At 37.0% G+C, this 15,803-nt stretch overlaps 1 protein-coding gene across 1 annotated transcript in view; it reads left to right on the top strand.

The window, feature by feature from the left end:
- The window catches only part of LOC110458032, a 28,675-nt gene extending 14,861 nt beyond the window's left edge, over positions 1-13,814 (top strand). Inside the window, 15 exon segments of the mRNA XM_021509575.1 lie at positions 4-1,035; positions 1,652-1,751; positions 1,951-2,001; positions 2,714-2,908; positions 4,745-4,915; positions 6,515-6,685; positions 7,265-7,435; positions 9,196-9,366; positions 10,387-10,534; positions 10,536-10,582; positions 11,000-11,170; positions 11,638-11,808; positions 12,283-12,479; positions 12,592-12,757; positions 13,122-13,814. Of these exon segments, the coding sequence (XP_021365250.1) occupies positions 4-1,035; positions 1,652-1,751; positions 1,951-2,001; positions 2,714-2,908; positions 4,745-4,915; positions 6,515-6,685; positions 7,265-7,435; positions 9,196-9,366; positions 10,387-10,534; positions 10,536-10,582; positions 11,000-11,170; positions 11,638-11,808; positions 12,283-12,479; positions 12,592-12,757; positions 13,122-13,189 (3,030 nt within the window). The 3' untranslated portion in view covers positions 13,190-13,814.
- Positions 13,815-15,803: the final 1,989 nt, after the last annotated feature.

Below are 15,803 nucleotides of genomic sequence, written 5' to 3'. Positions count from 1 at the left end.
AAGGCTGTCCTGGTAACTGCTGACGATGAAGTGGTTATCTACGGTGTAAACAAGGAGACATACTCATGTGATGCCTTCCTTGGACTACCGACAGATGTTATGGGAACCGAGTACTACGCCATGACGTACTACCCGCCGTCCAGACAGTGCGAGCTTTTAATTGTTGGTGTGAACGACAGTACTACAGTCAACATCAAAGTAGGGGACGCTATTGGAAGTCGATACATCTCCTGGGGTGGGAGCAATTACTATAGGGGTAACACGCTCACTGTTACCATGGACAGATTTGATACATTTCAGTTAGTCACCTACGGCGACCTGTCTGGGACATATATCACTTCTAGTAAACCGATCTCTGTGTTCAGTGGTAACAGGAAAACAAATATTGGCAGTGGTGGAAGTTCTGACCATTTGGTTGAACATCTGACAAATGTTGATACATGGGGTAAGCGCTTTGTCACCGTTCCTGTTCCAAAGAGGACTGTTGGTGACTATTTCAAGTTCATAGCCAGCGAGAGCAATACCCGAGTTACAATAAGCGGCGGTTATTCAAATTCATTCACATTAAGTAGCGCAGGGACTGTGGTTCAGAAGTCAATCTCGTCCAATGCACATTGTCTTGTTGTGTCGGACAAACCAATCCTTGTAGTACAGTTCTGTCTCAGCCAGCAGTCTTCAAATGAAGAATCGGATCCTATGATGATGATTATTCCACCAGTGGAACAGTTTGGAGCCGATTATACATTTGCCACACCAAAGTACTCTCTTGGATCTTATAGCAACTACTTCATGTTTATCATCAAGGAATCTGATAAGTCTGGACTCCGAGTCGATGGCAATGCCTTTCCATCCAATACTGTATATAACAGGATCAGCGGTACCGACTATGTAGGGGGTTACATCAGCGTGTCCGAGGGGTCCCACACTGTACGTCACACGTCTCCCATCTCCATCTTCGGTGGGTACCTGTACGGTCAAGCCAGATACGAGACGTACGGATTTACTACAGGAATGCGTATGGCTGGCATCAACACAGTATGTTTGTTTGTTGTTGTATTTAGGGGTTTAAGTCTTTGCAGTACTTATGGTCATATATTGTCTAGAGGAACTCCATTGAGTATATTTAAGGGAGTGAAAAAAGTATTGTGGTTTCTATAAGTTCTAGTCATAATCTCTGTTATTATAAGGTCTAGATTTCATTATTTTGAATCACATGTGTTGTGTTGTTTAAATTATGATAACGTATCTTCTGATTACACTTTTCTATTATTTTAAGTCCAAAATATTCAAGGTTTAGTGTAAAAGATATTACGATTTAATTCCTCTCTGAAGTACATGGAAGAGTAGATAGATGTCGTTTATTTAAATACTGCCTTATATATATATATGATCATATACAACAATTGTAAATTCAAATGTGGACATTCAGGATATTTTTGATAGAATAAAGTGAACTTTGAAAATACCGTGATGCACATTACTACTCATTAATATATTTTTTTTAATATGCATGGTTCAATCACAGCCAATAATCAGATGGATATCATGTCTAGTCAGTAATTATAAATGCACATAAACTTTTCCAAACACGGAAGTAAATATATAAAACGTATTAACATAAATACATCTGTTTCATCTTTTCCTTTTACAGGTTTGTGTGCCGACAGCTACCGTGGTAGGTGACGGTGTAGACAATGACTGTGACGGCCTGATTGATGAGGAGTTGTGTACTACAGAGAATCAGGGCAGAGGTATGTATTAGTAACGGTCGGCCTGAATGCTTAATGTTGTTAACTGAAGAAAAAATATCTGTTCAATACATATATGATTGAGCATACCTATGCATTACAAAGAAAGTAACTATCAGTCGCACTGACGGCTTGAATAATGAACATAAAGTTTTTATACAAGGAATATCCATTAAACAATATTTTTGATATCTTTTTGTAGATGATGATGGTGATGGAACTGCTGAAGAAGATTGTGCGACACCTCCCCCGAGTAAGACTTAATTTGCCTCAAGCTACAAAGTTTTTTCACAAGCTATGTTAAAATGTGCCCGAAATGATACTGCATATGACATCACTTTGTGACGATACGCCAACGAAACCAACACATACGAAAATATCAGCTTTCAGAGAAACTGTCATTAGAAATACGATATAATGGTCTATTTAAAAACGAAATACGCCTAACAAAGTTAATTAATATTTTACTCAATCATAACGTCGTTTTGTCTATTCGTAGGTCAAATGAATGATGGGAAATATATGTAGAAACATATATTAAAAGAGCAATGGTCCTTATAAAACTCACACGTTATCCATCCTCTGCATATGCAATTATGTTCCTTTTATACCTTTCTGGTCTCAAGGTTTGCAAAAGATGATTTATTCATAGAAGTGTAGTATATACCCCAGAATCGGCTATAGGTTTCGTTTACAATGTATTGCATTTAATTAAAAATTCGTGGGGTAAATTGTCTATATAGAGGAAGTGGAAAACGTTATCGGAATGTTTTCCTGATATGTACTGAAACTTGAAAATGAAGTTAAAAAGTAAATTAACTGTTTGATTACATAAGAATGGTAAACAGTTTGTCTAGTGTTACTAAGTATATTTATTATCTTATTTATTACGTATTGCATTGTCTTTTTATTTTGCAAATGTCGATGCATGTATAAGATACAAGAATGGATGTTTTTCGTTGTAGTTGACGGAGGATGGAGTTCCTATGGAGCGTACGGAGCATGTTCGGTCCCCTGCCAATCGACAACAGGTGGCAGTACCTCGGGGACCAAGACGCAGACCCGGTATTGCAATAATCCTACACCCAAGTATGACGGTAAACAGTGTTCCGGAAGTGCAACCTCAACCGCCTCCTGTACCCCAACCATCTACTGTCCTGGTAGGTTATCACTATGTACACAAACTATGTGTATTGTCAACACCTAAAACTACAAAGTAAACTACGTTCTTCAGGTTAATAAAACAAGAGATCCCAGAGGGATCTTGGCGCAAACCATTGCATCATCTTCATTAGTTCTTTGTCAGTTCGATCTTTTCTGTTCTTTCCTCTAATCTGTTTGATCGAGTCATGTTAACAGTAAATGCACCTTGAGGTAACTTTTGATCTAAACTTAATACTGATGTGTATGAAAGCCAACCTTCCAAGTAAGTTTGTCATAACACATATTTACTAGAACAGTACTTAATGTGAAAGAAATAGAATCGATCATTGTAATATGAGAGAGATCTGTTTAGTTCTTCCTTTAGCCATTTTGTTTTTATGAGCAGTCTCAAAATATAACCTGCACAGCGAGGGATCAAGGTGAACCTACATATCAAATTTGAGAAAGTTCCCTCAAGTTATTCCTGAGAAATAGTACAAACAAACCTTCAATGTCAAAAATCGAAGATGGCTGTCGGTAGGCCATTTTGTTTAACTGATCAGTTTCGAAAGTAAACAAGAACAATAAAGGATGGTGGGGAACCTGCATATAGAATTTCAGTACTTCCTCGGAATTAGCACTTACAAACCTTAACTGTCAAAATCAAAGATTTGTTTATTCGATCAGTCTCATAAGAAAATATGCATAACTTCATACCAAGGGGAACGTACATTAAGATTTAAGAAAGATCTCACCAATATTTCCTGAGTAATAGCCATAACATACCTTCACTGTCAAAATCGAAGATGTCTGCCTGTCTGCCATTTTGTTTTATCTGATCAGTGTCAAAGGTTTATATACACAAGCAAGGACCTAGGGAAACCTACATATAAGATGTGAGAAAGATCTCTCCACAACTTCCTGAGAAAAAGAGATAACAAACCTTCCATGTCAAAATCCAAGATGGCTGCATGTTGGCCATTTTGTTTTTCTACTCATTACCAAAATTAAATATGCACAACTACAGACCAAGGGAAACCTACATATAAAATCTGAGATGGACACCTTCCGTACTTCCTGAGTTCAGACGAAAGGGAACCTACATATAAAATTTGTGAAAGATCCCTCTGGTACTTCCTGAGAAATAGCGATAACAAACTTTCACTATCAAAATCCAAGATGGCTGCCTGTCGGCCATGTTGTTTATCCGATCAGTCTCAAAAGTTGCCTTGCACAACAAGGGAACAAGGGAAACCTACATATAAAATCTGAGATGGAAATCCCCCGTACTTCCTGAGTTCAGACGAAGGGGAACCTACATAAAAAAATTGAGAAAGATCCCGTAGGTCATTCCCAGAAATAGCGATAACAAACATGAACTGTCAAAATCCAAGATGGCTGCTTGTCGGGCATGTTGTTAATCCGATCAGTCTCAAAAGTTGCCCTGCACAGTTAGGGACCATGGGGAACCTACATTATATACATACAAAAATTGAGAAAGATCCCTATAGTACCTCCCGAGAAATAGCGATAACAAACTTTCAGTATCAAAATCCAAGACGGCTGCCTGTCGGCCATGTTGTTGATCCGATCAGTCTTTAAAGTTGCCCTGCACAGCTTAGGACCAAGGGAAACCTACATATAAAATATTTGAATAGAATCTACAACTCGATTTAAGAGATGTAAAGAGATTTATTTTATTAAGTGTGTATAGAATAGGCTGCGCCGTACTCGGGTCCTTTTAATGTCGGTTTCGTGTTGTTTTTGTATGAAAGTGGTCATATTTAAAAATATCTTTTTACTTTGAATGATTATGAAATTGAGGTTTCTAAGTTCTCCCTTATCACGTCCAGTTCACGGCGGCTGGGGTAGTTGGGGATCGTATGGATCCTGTTCAGTCACATGTGCCAGTGGAACGAAAACAAAGACACGGCCATGCAACAACCCTACCCCAGCACACAACGGCGATTATTGTAGCGGGTCCGGCTCTCAAACCACTAGCTGTACGCTGAGCTCCTGTCCAAGTAAGTACAATTTGTTTGTATATTTATTTATTTATTTATAAGGTAAATTTGTCAATTTGTTTGCTCTTTTTATGGTTTCCATCTGAAAGCATCAGCATTATCCTATGATACCGAAAAGAAGGTCTTTATGGGTGAGTAGAGTGAGTAAAATAATCCGAACAAAGAAAATAAATCCCTTTTATATACATTTTAAGCGAAAATGAACAATTTAAAAATATTCTTGGGATCCTGAGACATATTTAACAGTAAATGCTACTTTGTATTTTATTTGATCGAACGTTGTTTTAATGTGTTTTTTCTCCTCTTTTTGAATATTGTATCAATGTTATTTATATCATAATATCATTGTTTATTTATATTTAAATTGATAGTTTCCATATTTTCGTTAAATTCTGTTTTATCGTTACTTTCTATTTTCTATACCAGGATATTTTTTGTTGCAATTCCTGATATTTCATATAATATAAACATATTGATACATATTCAAAATTATCCTTCCTTACTCAATTTCACCTCAAGAAATAATGTTCATGTTCTTTCAAAATATAAAAGGTTTTCAGTAATCAACCTTTATATATCCTCTGAAACAAATCACATATGAAATGCATATTACTGAAATGGACCTGTAGATAACCTAGGGGTATACTTTGACAGTTCTCTGAACATGGAGAAACAAGTGAACGCGATTGCCAAATCCTGTTACTACCAGATCAGGAACATCGGCTGTATTCGGCAGTTTCTAACTGCAGATGCATGCAAGATTTTGGTGCATTCACTTGTTACCTCTCGGTTGGATTATGGTAACGCCCTGCTCTGTGGTATATCTGACAAACTAACTAGTCGTCTGCAGAGGGTTCAGAACACTGCAGCACGGCTAGTTACTCGTACTCGAAAGAGAGAGCACATCACACCTGCGCTTTATTCGTTGCACTGGTTACCTGTACGATACAGGTCGCAGTACAAAATTCTGGTATACACATACAAGGCACTGAATGGAACAGCTCCTCAGTACCTACAGGAACTTGTTACCCTGTATCAGCCGTCAAGATCACTGCGGTCGGAGTCAGAATCTTTGTTGTGTGTCCCAAAATCTCGTACTGTGACCTACGGAAACAGATGCTTTGGGAGGGTTTCGGCTACGTTGTGGAATAGCTTACCATCTGCTATTAGGAAGTCGAATACCCTGGCCAAGTTCAAGAGGGACATAAAAACTCACCTCTTCACGTCTGCATTTTAGAATCTTTGCAAAGACGTCATGTAAATACCACCCTTTTATTTGTTCAATTATGTGCACATTGCTTGTTAAATGTATGAAAGTGATTGCAAGCCTTTGTTGTTTGTTTTCACAATTATAACCATTACTATTATCCATATGTTGTAAAGCGCCTTAGAGTAATTTTATAAATTATATAGGGCGCTATATAAATGCTGTATATTATTATTATTATTATAGATGTAAACGTTATGCTAATGTAAACTGCCAAACTGTTTGTGTGTGTGCTTGTATACTGGATTTCGCAAAAAAGGTGAATTTGCCAAAATGCTTTTTGGGTATGGTTGCAGGTAGCGTTCAAGTGTTAACGTTCATGTATGTTTTAGTCGATGGTGGCTGGGGAGCCTATGGAAGCTGGGGATCGTGTTCAAAATCCTGCGGCACTGGATCGCGCTCAAAAACAAGGCAGTGTAATAATCCGGCCCCAGCAAACAACGGCGCCGACTGCTCCGGATCTACTACGAGCACTGACTCATGTAACACGCACGCATGTCCTAGTAAGTACTGAAGCATCGTGTTCATATGTGTTGAAATATGTATATTTTGATATATATTTCAAGAATTACGGAGGCAATTTCGACAAAGAGTGAATCAGTTTCAATTTATCAATAGAACTGAAAGAGGGAGATTTCTCTCGTAATTACATTCGAACAACCTGAGACTAAAACACGGTTCTGAAAGTTTAAACGTTTTAATTTCTCAAAAAGAATTTTTGATACAAAGCTAACGTTTTAATTTTCTGTAACAAAATGTTGACATTTATACATTAAACAAAACCAAACGCTATCATCAGTAATTGTATATAGAACATTTAATTCCTTAACAAAACAAATATTCCAAGATAAAGATGACCAGTAAATCAAAATATATTTATATGGAAACTTTTAAGTTCATGACACGTTTCTCAACTGTAACATATTTTAATGAAAGATTTCTAATTTTACATACATTGAAAATATTATGATGTAACCTGCACGAACATGCCACATTCTCCCGATAGCTCTGTTTGTTTCCGAATTTTCCAAATAATTTATAGCTTGCCATTTTGTAAATGCAATAAATGTCCTTACTTGTAGTCGATGGTGGATGGTCGTCTTGGGGGAGTTATGGTTCCTGTTCTGTGACATGCGCAGGGGGTTTGAAGTACCGGACACGTTCGTGTACAAATCCTAGTCCACAACATGGAGGCGCATCCTGTGGAACGGACGACACCAGCAGTGCGACATGTAACACAAACCCATGTCCGAGTAAGTATGACATGTCAATATGACATGTCATTGTCAGTAGCTTTACATCGGATTCATCTCTTCAAAGTTACTACCTCAAGTATTTATTAGCTCACCTGGCCCGAAGGGCCAAGTGAGCTTATGCCATGGCACAGCGTCCGTCGTCCGTCCCTCAACTTTTTCATTTAAAACGCTTCTAATCCTTAACGGCTCAAAGGATTTTGACCAAATTTGGTCTGGAGCATCATTGGACAAAGGGTTTTCAGTTTTGTATAAACGAACGGTATGGCCCCCATGGGGGCAGAGGGGCGGGGCCAAATAGAGGTTAAAATAGGTAAATATTTAAAAATCTTCGACCTCTTTACCAATAGAAGGATTTTGACCAAATTTGTTCGAGAGCATCTTTGGACAAAGGAGCCTCAAGTTTGTATAAACGGAGGATGTGGCCCCTCTGGTGGCAGAGGGGCGGGGCAATAGGGGAAATAGAGGGGTTTTCCCTACTATACAAGTGAAAGGATTTAAACCAAATGCAGTCTGAAGCATGCTTAGGGACAAAGAATCAATTTCGCATACACTGAGGTGTGTTGGCCCCCTTCTTTGGGGCAGATGGGTCGGGCCCATTAGGGGAAATAGAGGAAAACATTAAATATCCTTTTTCTTCTGTAACGATGAATGGATTTTGATTTAATTTGGTCTGGAGCATCATTGGCAAAAGGATTCTCAGTTTTGTATAAGCAGAGGGTATGACCCCCATGGGAGCAGAGGGGCGGGGCAAATTAGGGGTAAAATAGGTAAATCTTTGAAAAAAATCTTCTTCTTAACCAACAAAAGTATTTTGACCAAATTTGTTCTAGGGCATCTTAGGAAAAAGGAGCCTCAAGTTTGTTTAAAGAAGGGTGTGGCCCCTCTGGGGGCAGGGGGCGGGACCCAATAGGGGAAATAGAGGTATTTTTGGGACAAAAGAATCAATTTTGTATAAACTGAGGTGTGTGGACCCCTTTCTTTGGGGCAGATGGGTGGGGCCCATTAGGGGAAATAAAAGAAAACATTAAAGATCCTTTTCCTTCTGTACCGTGAAAGGATTTTGACCAAATTCTTTCTTCAGCATCATTGGTCAAAGGAGCCTCAAGTTTGTATAGACAGAGGGTATGGTCCCTCTGGGGCAGAGGAGTGGGGCCCAATAGGGGAAATAGAGGAAATGGTTTCTCCTACTGTACATGTGAAGGGATTTAAATCAAACGTGGTCTGAAGCATGCTTAGGTGGAAAAAAACTCATTTTGATAGATTTACATGTAGTTCTCCTTGCAACTCGACAGGAAGTATTCTCACAAACATGCCTTCCGTCCTCCATAAGCCATGGTTTACGCTCACTTTCGCTCACAGCATCCCTAGAATATGTCATATCTATTTGATTGGACCGGGAAAAGAGAACTTGTTCAATTGTTTGGCTTGTACATGTTCTTTAAAGATTACAGAAAGGAGCGACACCCACCTTTAAAGCCAGTCAATTGTACCGTAATGTGCCCGCAAGATTATTGCGGTGTATATCAAAGGATCAAACTAGTCTTCTTGTGTCATCCATAGGGTGGCGCACACTGAGCTTATAAAGTATGACTAAGATTAGTGGTACATCTTGGAACAGTTTATTCGAATGGCAGTATTAAAAAGGATTTATATTCAAGCAGTTTCCGGTTTAACACAGCTATAAATCTTAGTTAAATTTCTTGTAAAATGTTACAAGTGCGAATTTCTTTAATCTAATTATTTGTTTTTCTATTAAGTCGATGGTGGATGGTCCTCTTGGGGGAGTTATGGTTCCTGTTCAGTGACATGCGCAGGTGGAGTGAAATACCGAGAGCGTACATGTACAAATCCTAGCCCACAATACGGAGGAGCGTCGTGTGGAAATGATGACACCAGTAGTGCGACCTGTAACACCCATCACTGTCCAAGTTAGTGCAATTATTGATGTATCCATCAGGTATTTGACAGGCATGTTCTCTAATAGCGAATTGAATTTCTGTCTGCGAACAAGTGTACATATTTTTCATTACTTAATGTTAAAAGCGACAAGTGGTATTTTGCTATAAGCGTTATAACGACGTATAATCGATTTATCTTGAATTGTATTAAATAACCATTCAAAAAAGATATATAACTACTGTTCAATTGAGCATCAAACGGGGTTTTTTGGCGGCAAATCGTTCTTTAAATTTTGATGCACGTTCAAAACATTGCAATGTTTGAGTCGTGCCCTGAATCTGGGTTTCTGCCCTAAAGCAGGGTTTCAACGACTTACATTTTTACTACATTGAAAAAGAAAGAATATTCTATTCTTAACTTTATATTTAACGTTTTCAAACCGGCTCATCTGGCATCATGGTTTTTTTGTTTTACATTTTGGGTTGTTGGGTCCATCACAACGAAGCCAAAAAATCTAAATTCTCTAATCCTATGAATACTTGATAAATTGCATTTGCAGAACATACTTTGCATGTGCGTTTCTTATATTTTCTCTAAAGTTGATATGCTGAAATTTCTAGGAATGTAGTTGTGTTGTATTCTATAACTACATGTATCAGTATTTTATTTATTCTACTTCCTAACACATTAGATAAAAATCGACTTTCACATATAAAACAGAGTTTTTAATTAGTATGTTTTTGATTTGGCTCTATTTAATTATTTACTCATTTATAAATCAATCTATTTATTCATGGTTTCGTTTGGATGGGGGGAGGGGGGGTAACGTCCTTGCATATGCAGACGGATGCTTGAAACACCGCCGAAACGAAATACTAGGTTAGGGAGGAGAGACATGATAAAGTTCCCAAAGGCAGTGGATGATATCTTTTTCCATATCCCGAAAAACAAGAAATGTTCGGAAAGTCTCGCATTAGTTGCCTTTTACGATATATTGGAGAGGGACACATCATGTCTATTTTATGTTTGTTTGTTTTCTACGTATACAGTTGACGGAGTGTGGGGTTCTTGGGGAAGCTTCACATCCTGCTCATTAACCTGTAAAGACTACGGAACGTCACAAACCGGAACCAAGAGCCGGACCCGTTCCTGTGATAGCCCTACCCCGCAGTATAATGGCGCCTACTGTCCAAATTCTGATACGGACGTCGATACATGTACTACCTCCACTTACTGCCCAAGTATGTACGTCGAGTATAAATTCGCATACCATAAATTCTCTTTAGATATATTAATCGAATATTGGGTCATCTCCATTTGTCGTACGTTCCCGGGCTTCTAGTAAGCCATTATTAAGTACAGGGTGTGATTTTGTACATTTGCGAGATATCTTCCGTATTCACCGTTCGTCTAATGTTTCCCTCTATCATGAAGTAAGAAGTAGTGCTGGCGTTTATGCAAGCATTCATTAAGTGTTGTTCAAATTTCATTTATTCTAAACGCATACCTGTCGATATTCAAATGTATTAAAATGTCTTTGGTTATAAATATATATAACCTTGTATGTGTCTTACATCTTGAAGCGACCACCATCAGAACAGCACTCAAATCGTTTTAATATGAAACACTTATGACATGGTTTACTAAAATTCTATTAAACAGTCCACGGCGGATGGTCTGCATGGAGCAGCTGGAATACTTGTTCTGTCACGTGCGCTAGTGGAATTCAGCACCGCACGAGAACATGTACCAATCCACCAGCCCAGTATGGTGGCCTGACGTGCGGTGGCAGTGCCAATGACAGCCAAGTGTGCACTCTGTCGCCTTGTCCAAGTGTGTACATCTAGAAACTGAGGACAAAAGATTTAGTAACATTACTGTAGTACCAAAAGGAAATAACTGAGGATCCTTGTGTCTTTAATCGAGATAATTTATCATTTAAAAAAATGTTTAAATGTTAAGAATATCAAAATGGTTTCCCGTAATACAAATCTAGAGTATATACAATAATAAACATATACATGTAATGCATATCATTGATATTAGGGCACCGGTATCCCCTATACACTAGTGTTAGTCAAACATAATACCGGAAATCATAATCGCGTATGACTTTGGTATCGTAGCGTCACCAACATATTAATTCAGAAGTTTCTTCACAACAGTGGAACATTTTTCAATATTTTTGCTGCATTATAGATTTGTTCAAACTTCATAAGTAAAATATAAAATACAATCAATTTAAATTTGTAAATCTTTGATACATCATATCTGTATTTATGTCTGCTTACCGTTTTAAGTTGACGGCGCCTGGACGAGCTGGGCTGCCTGGAGTACCTGTACGGTCACGTGTGGAGGAGGAACGTCAACAAGAGATCGTACGTGTACGGATCCATCCCCGCAATATGGCGGCGCTTCCTGTGCTGGCAATGACACGGCAATAATGGACTGCAACATGCAAGTCTGTATAAGTAAGTTTGTTCAGTCAACGTTTTAATCATATTTATAAAAATATGAGAATCCATGCGCTACTTTCTAAGAGTGATATTAGAAAATAAATACTTGCAATTGTAATACCTACTTACAGCATTGTATACATCCGACGATAGTATCTCTATAAGTTAAGATAAAGAAATATTTTATCATTAGACATTATCCTTTATTATCATATTGTAGGTTTTTAATCTTTGGAATAGTGAAAAGTGTAATATTGAACATTTAAGCGGCATTTTTAAAAGACATTTATGAAATGTAAACATTCTACAATATGAATTTAAGTGAGTTAAATGAGTTGCGGTGTTAATAAGTCCTATTCATCACTACCAATTAAAATTATATACATGTATATGTGTTAACACATGCATTGTTTAATCCATCTAAAACATTACAACTTGAACATTTAATAACTCTATTTTTTCACTTAAATCCTTGTATTCATTCTCCAGTCGATGGCGCTTGGGCAGCATGGAACCAGTGGGGAACGTGTACTGTGACATGTGGTAACGGAACACGGTCAAGAAGTAGGAGCTGTTCTGATCCACTGCCTCTCAATGGCGGGCTTCAATGTCCCGGATCGTCCGGTGATTTCAGCGAGTGTAACACACAAGCCTGTCCTGTTCCTGTGGCTGGCGTATACCAACAGGTTAGAAAATATTAATGCATTTGTATTTATTAAAGAACCATACATATTTATTCAATTTAAATGATTAAATGACAGAAATTCCCGAACTTATTATGTTTGTATCGTTCTATAGTTGTGTCCGGTGAACTGGTTTACCTGTGAGAGTGGTCAGATTACCTGTATAGACAAGGCATACATGTGTGACTGTGACAGCGACTGTGACGACGGAAGTGACGAAACAGAGGGATATGCCGGGTGCAATTCCTACCTGCTGCAGTCCTGTGGAAACGGTGCTAACAGTAAGTTATCCCCTACATAAATTGAAAAACATATGTTAGAATATCAATTCTTCATATGCTGTCTTTATTTAAATCAATTCCAAATGATTCCGAGTAAATTGAGATCCCAATTTTTGACCTGAACAAATCGAAACGATCAATACCGGAACGTAATTTATTCAATGATGTTTGTAATATATATAATTATTTCTTGTTAGACAGTATTGTTCGCAATAAGACATAAGACATTTGAAGTAGGATGTAAATACTAAACTTCCATATACGCTTTTATTACTTAATCTTAAATATCTTGTATTTATTGTAAATTAATAAATAATCGAAATCGATCAGTTTTTATAAAAGATTTTATTTTCATTTTCTTTAGGTGTCTTGCAGTTGTCTAAGTGGCTCATTGCGTTGGTCTTGTCCTCTATATTGTTGCTGAGAAAGTGACGCGATTGCTTGTTAGACTGATGATAATGATGCCATAGTGTTACCTGACTTTTTCCTGGGATAAGAAGCGCATCAAGTGAATTAATATCGTCACTAGCTTGCTTATGGATTTTAAGGAATTAATGTCACAGCCGTTTCAGCTCTTTTACTGCAGACATTTAGTTCAATTGAGTATTTTACCGAATGTGATACTCCCAGTTTAAGGCCAAAATGTCGTCCAATAAAACAAAACCCTTAGCGTAAGAGGTGTTTATTTCTAAATAGAGTTATCATTCATCATGAGTTTTTATCATCAAGTTACATTCGGTGATGATTATTATTATGTTATTGTGCTTTATGATTTTCAAATGGCAATGTTTCAATAGAATGCTTCCAATGACGTCAATGTTCTTCTTGTAAAGCTATGTCTTTAATGTTCAGAAATGCAACCCTGATAATTTACCTGGTTGAATATCAGTGAAAAAAAGATAACAATCCTTAAATGTATGACCTTGATTCAAGGACAAACAAGGTTACATAGGATAGTCTCGCAGTCTGAACGCCTTCTCCACTGTCCACGTTTTGTATGTCGTTAGAATATTTAATGTCAAAAACTATGATTAATCCTTTTCAAAATCATGAATTAAAAAATACCTCTGTATAAAAAGTTTATTTCTGTTTTTTCTCCACTATATTTCATTCAGCCATGTTATTGCATATATTTCGTTTTATTTTGACAAATCACACTTTTGTTATTTTGACACAACACCAACCAATCAGAGAGCAAGCCTTAGTTTGAAACTGTGATGACAAAATGGTCCTAATCGCAATACGGCATTCCTTTTCCTTATCTTTGGAGAGGTGGAAGACAACTTTATCTACGGAAGGTCAGATTAAAAATGTTACAAATTAGGATTTCAAGAACGTGTCTCCATCTTTGCGATGTATGCTGATGTAGTGGTGTAGAGACGTTGGTGTATTTGCCTCCTTACGATAGCGCAGATCTGATGCCACCTTTATATATAATAATACTCTAAGTTTCCTGATTAATTACAGTTATATTTCATACAAGATTTGAACATATTTATCAATTATAGGCTTTTGTTGAAGTGAGTTTGTGGTTACATGGTCCTTAGAAACCAATATTTACCGCGGATAAGTTGTTTCAGAGCGATATATGTAAAGGAAACACAAATTAACCGTACAGATGTCCTGAATTGTTGTATTATATATGAAACTATCATTTTGTATCATTAAAAAAGGCGGAACGTCAGTAGATTGTCCAGAGATCTACAAATGAGATTCATTTTTGCAGAGAGTATTGTGATGTCAATAACAAAAAGTACTGCCCTCCGCCTGATTTTAATTCAACCGATGAGGACGTAGGAACAAGTATATTGTCTACGTGAAATATTTCGTAAAAGCAAGATTATCGTCTATATAAAAGTATATCAACTTAAAAAGATATCTCATTGACACACCAATGGTTGGGTGTAAAATATCAGTCTGATTGCTGAATAATGTTTATGGCAGATAGTACTTATTACATTATTTATTATCGTTATTAGCATATCAACTAAATGGTGGTCAGTCAAACTTAAGACATTTGTACTGTATTCAACAAACTGCTATTAATATCATCTTAACCATGTATACAACACCTATTGTCTTACAATGATGGCATAATGTATGATTTTTATATTTATTTTCATGGACCATCACTGTCTTTGTGCAAACAGTTCTCGATATGACTCATCAAGTACATCGGAGATATTGACAATATACAATGTAGTCTCATTTAAACTATTACATTACACCTTAACAGTCACCTAAATAGTAAGCATCGACACCATGTTACCGCCCAATTGGCTTTAGATTTCGTCATGTTGAATAAAAAGAAGATTAGGATAATCGGATGGTAGAATATAGTAAAGAACAGCAACAGCAACTGAGGAGGTATCATTGCAAGACATTGTAAACTCTCTCACATATTTGAAGGCGAAAGAGGAAAAATCCGTAAGGGTAAACGTTTCCTACATCAAATGTGACTTACAGCATCAGGTCAAGTGTCAAACCAAGCACAGAAAACAAACAATATCAACAAATACATTTTATAAAGGTAAATTATCAATACGAATTATGAGCAATTTAAAAAAAATCAACAGTTTTAATGTTATAACGAGATATTGATATATAGGGAAAAAATTACCGGTTTCATACTATTTAAAACAGTCTTTTTGGCAATCGGCATTGTTAAGAATACCTATAGACGATTATATCTTTCCATTTAACCGATTTAATAGGTTTATTAAAACAGGGGAATGACTCACCCGCTGTAAATCCTTTCAAAATGCAGCAGTTCAATGAAACATGTATTACAATATTATTGATTAGCCCTAAATTCCTATACCTATAATCGTTACAAAATTAGTGCATACTAAAGTCGAGTTACGCTTCAACAATGCTTAAATTTTGACTTAATCCAACTTATTATTAAGGTCAACTATGGATGAACGCTTTTTAAACATTCAACTTTTACCTTACCAGCTCAATCAACGACTCAAAAAGGACACCAAATCAGATTATATGTGAAATATTAACAGAACAAGTGTAATTTGTATAAGCTGTTTTGTTT

The sequence above is a fragment of the Mizuhopecten yessoensis genome, unplaced genomic scaffold (genome assembly GCF_002113885.1).
Source record: "Mizuhopecten yessoensis strain PY_sf001 unplaced genomic scaffold, ASM211388v2 scaffold9409, whole genome shotgun sequence".
Classification (NCBI taxonomy): domain Eukaryota; kingdom Metazoa; phylum Mollusca; class Bivalvia; order Pectinida; family Pectinidae; genus Mizuhopecten; species Mizuhopecten yessoensis.
This window is presented reverse-complemented; position numbering and strand designations above follow the sequence as displayed.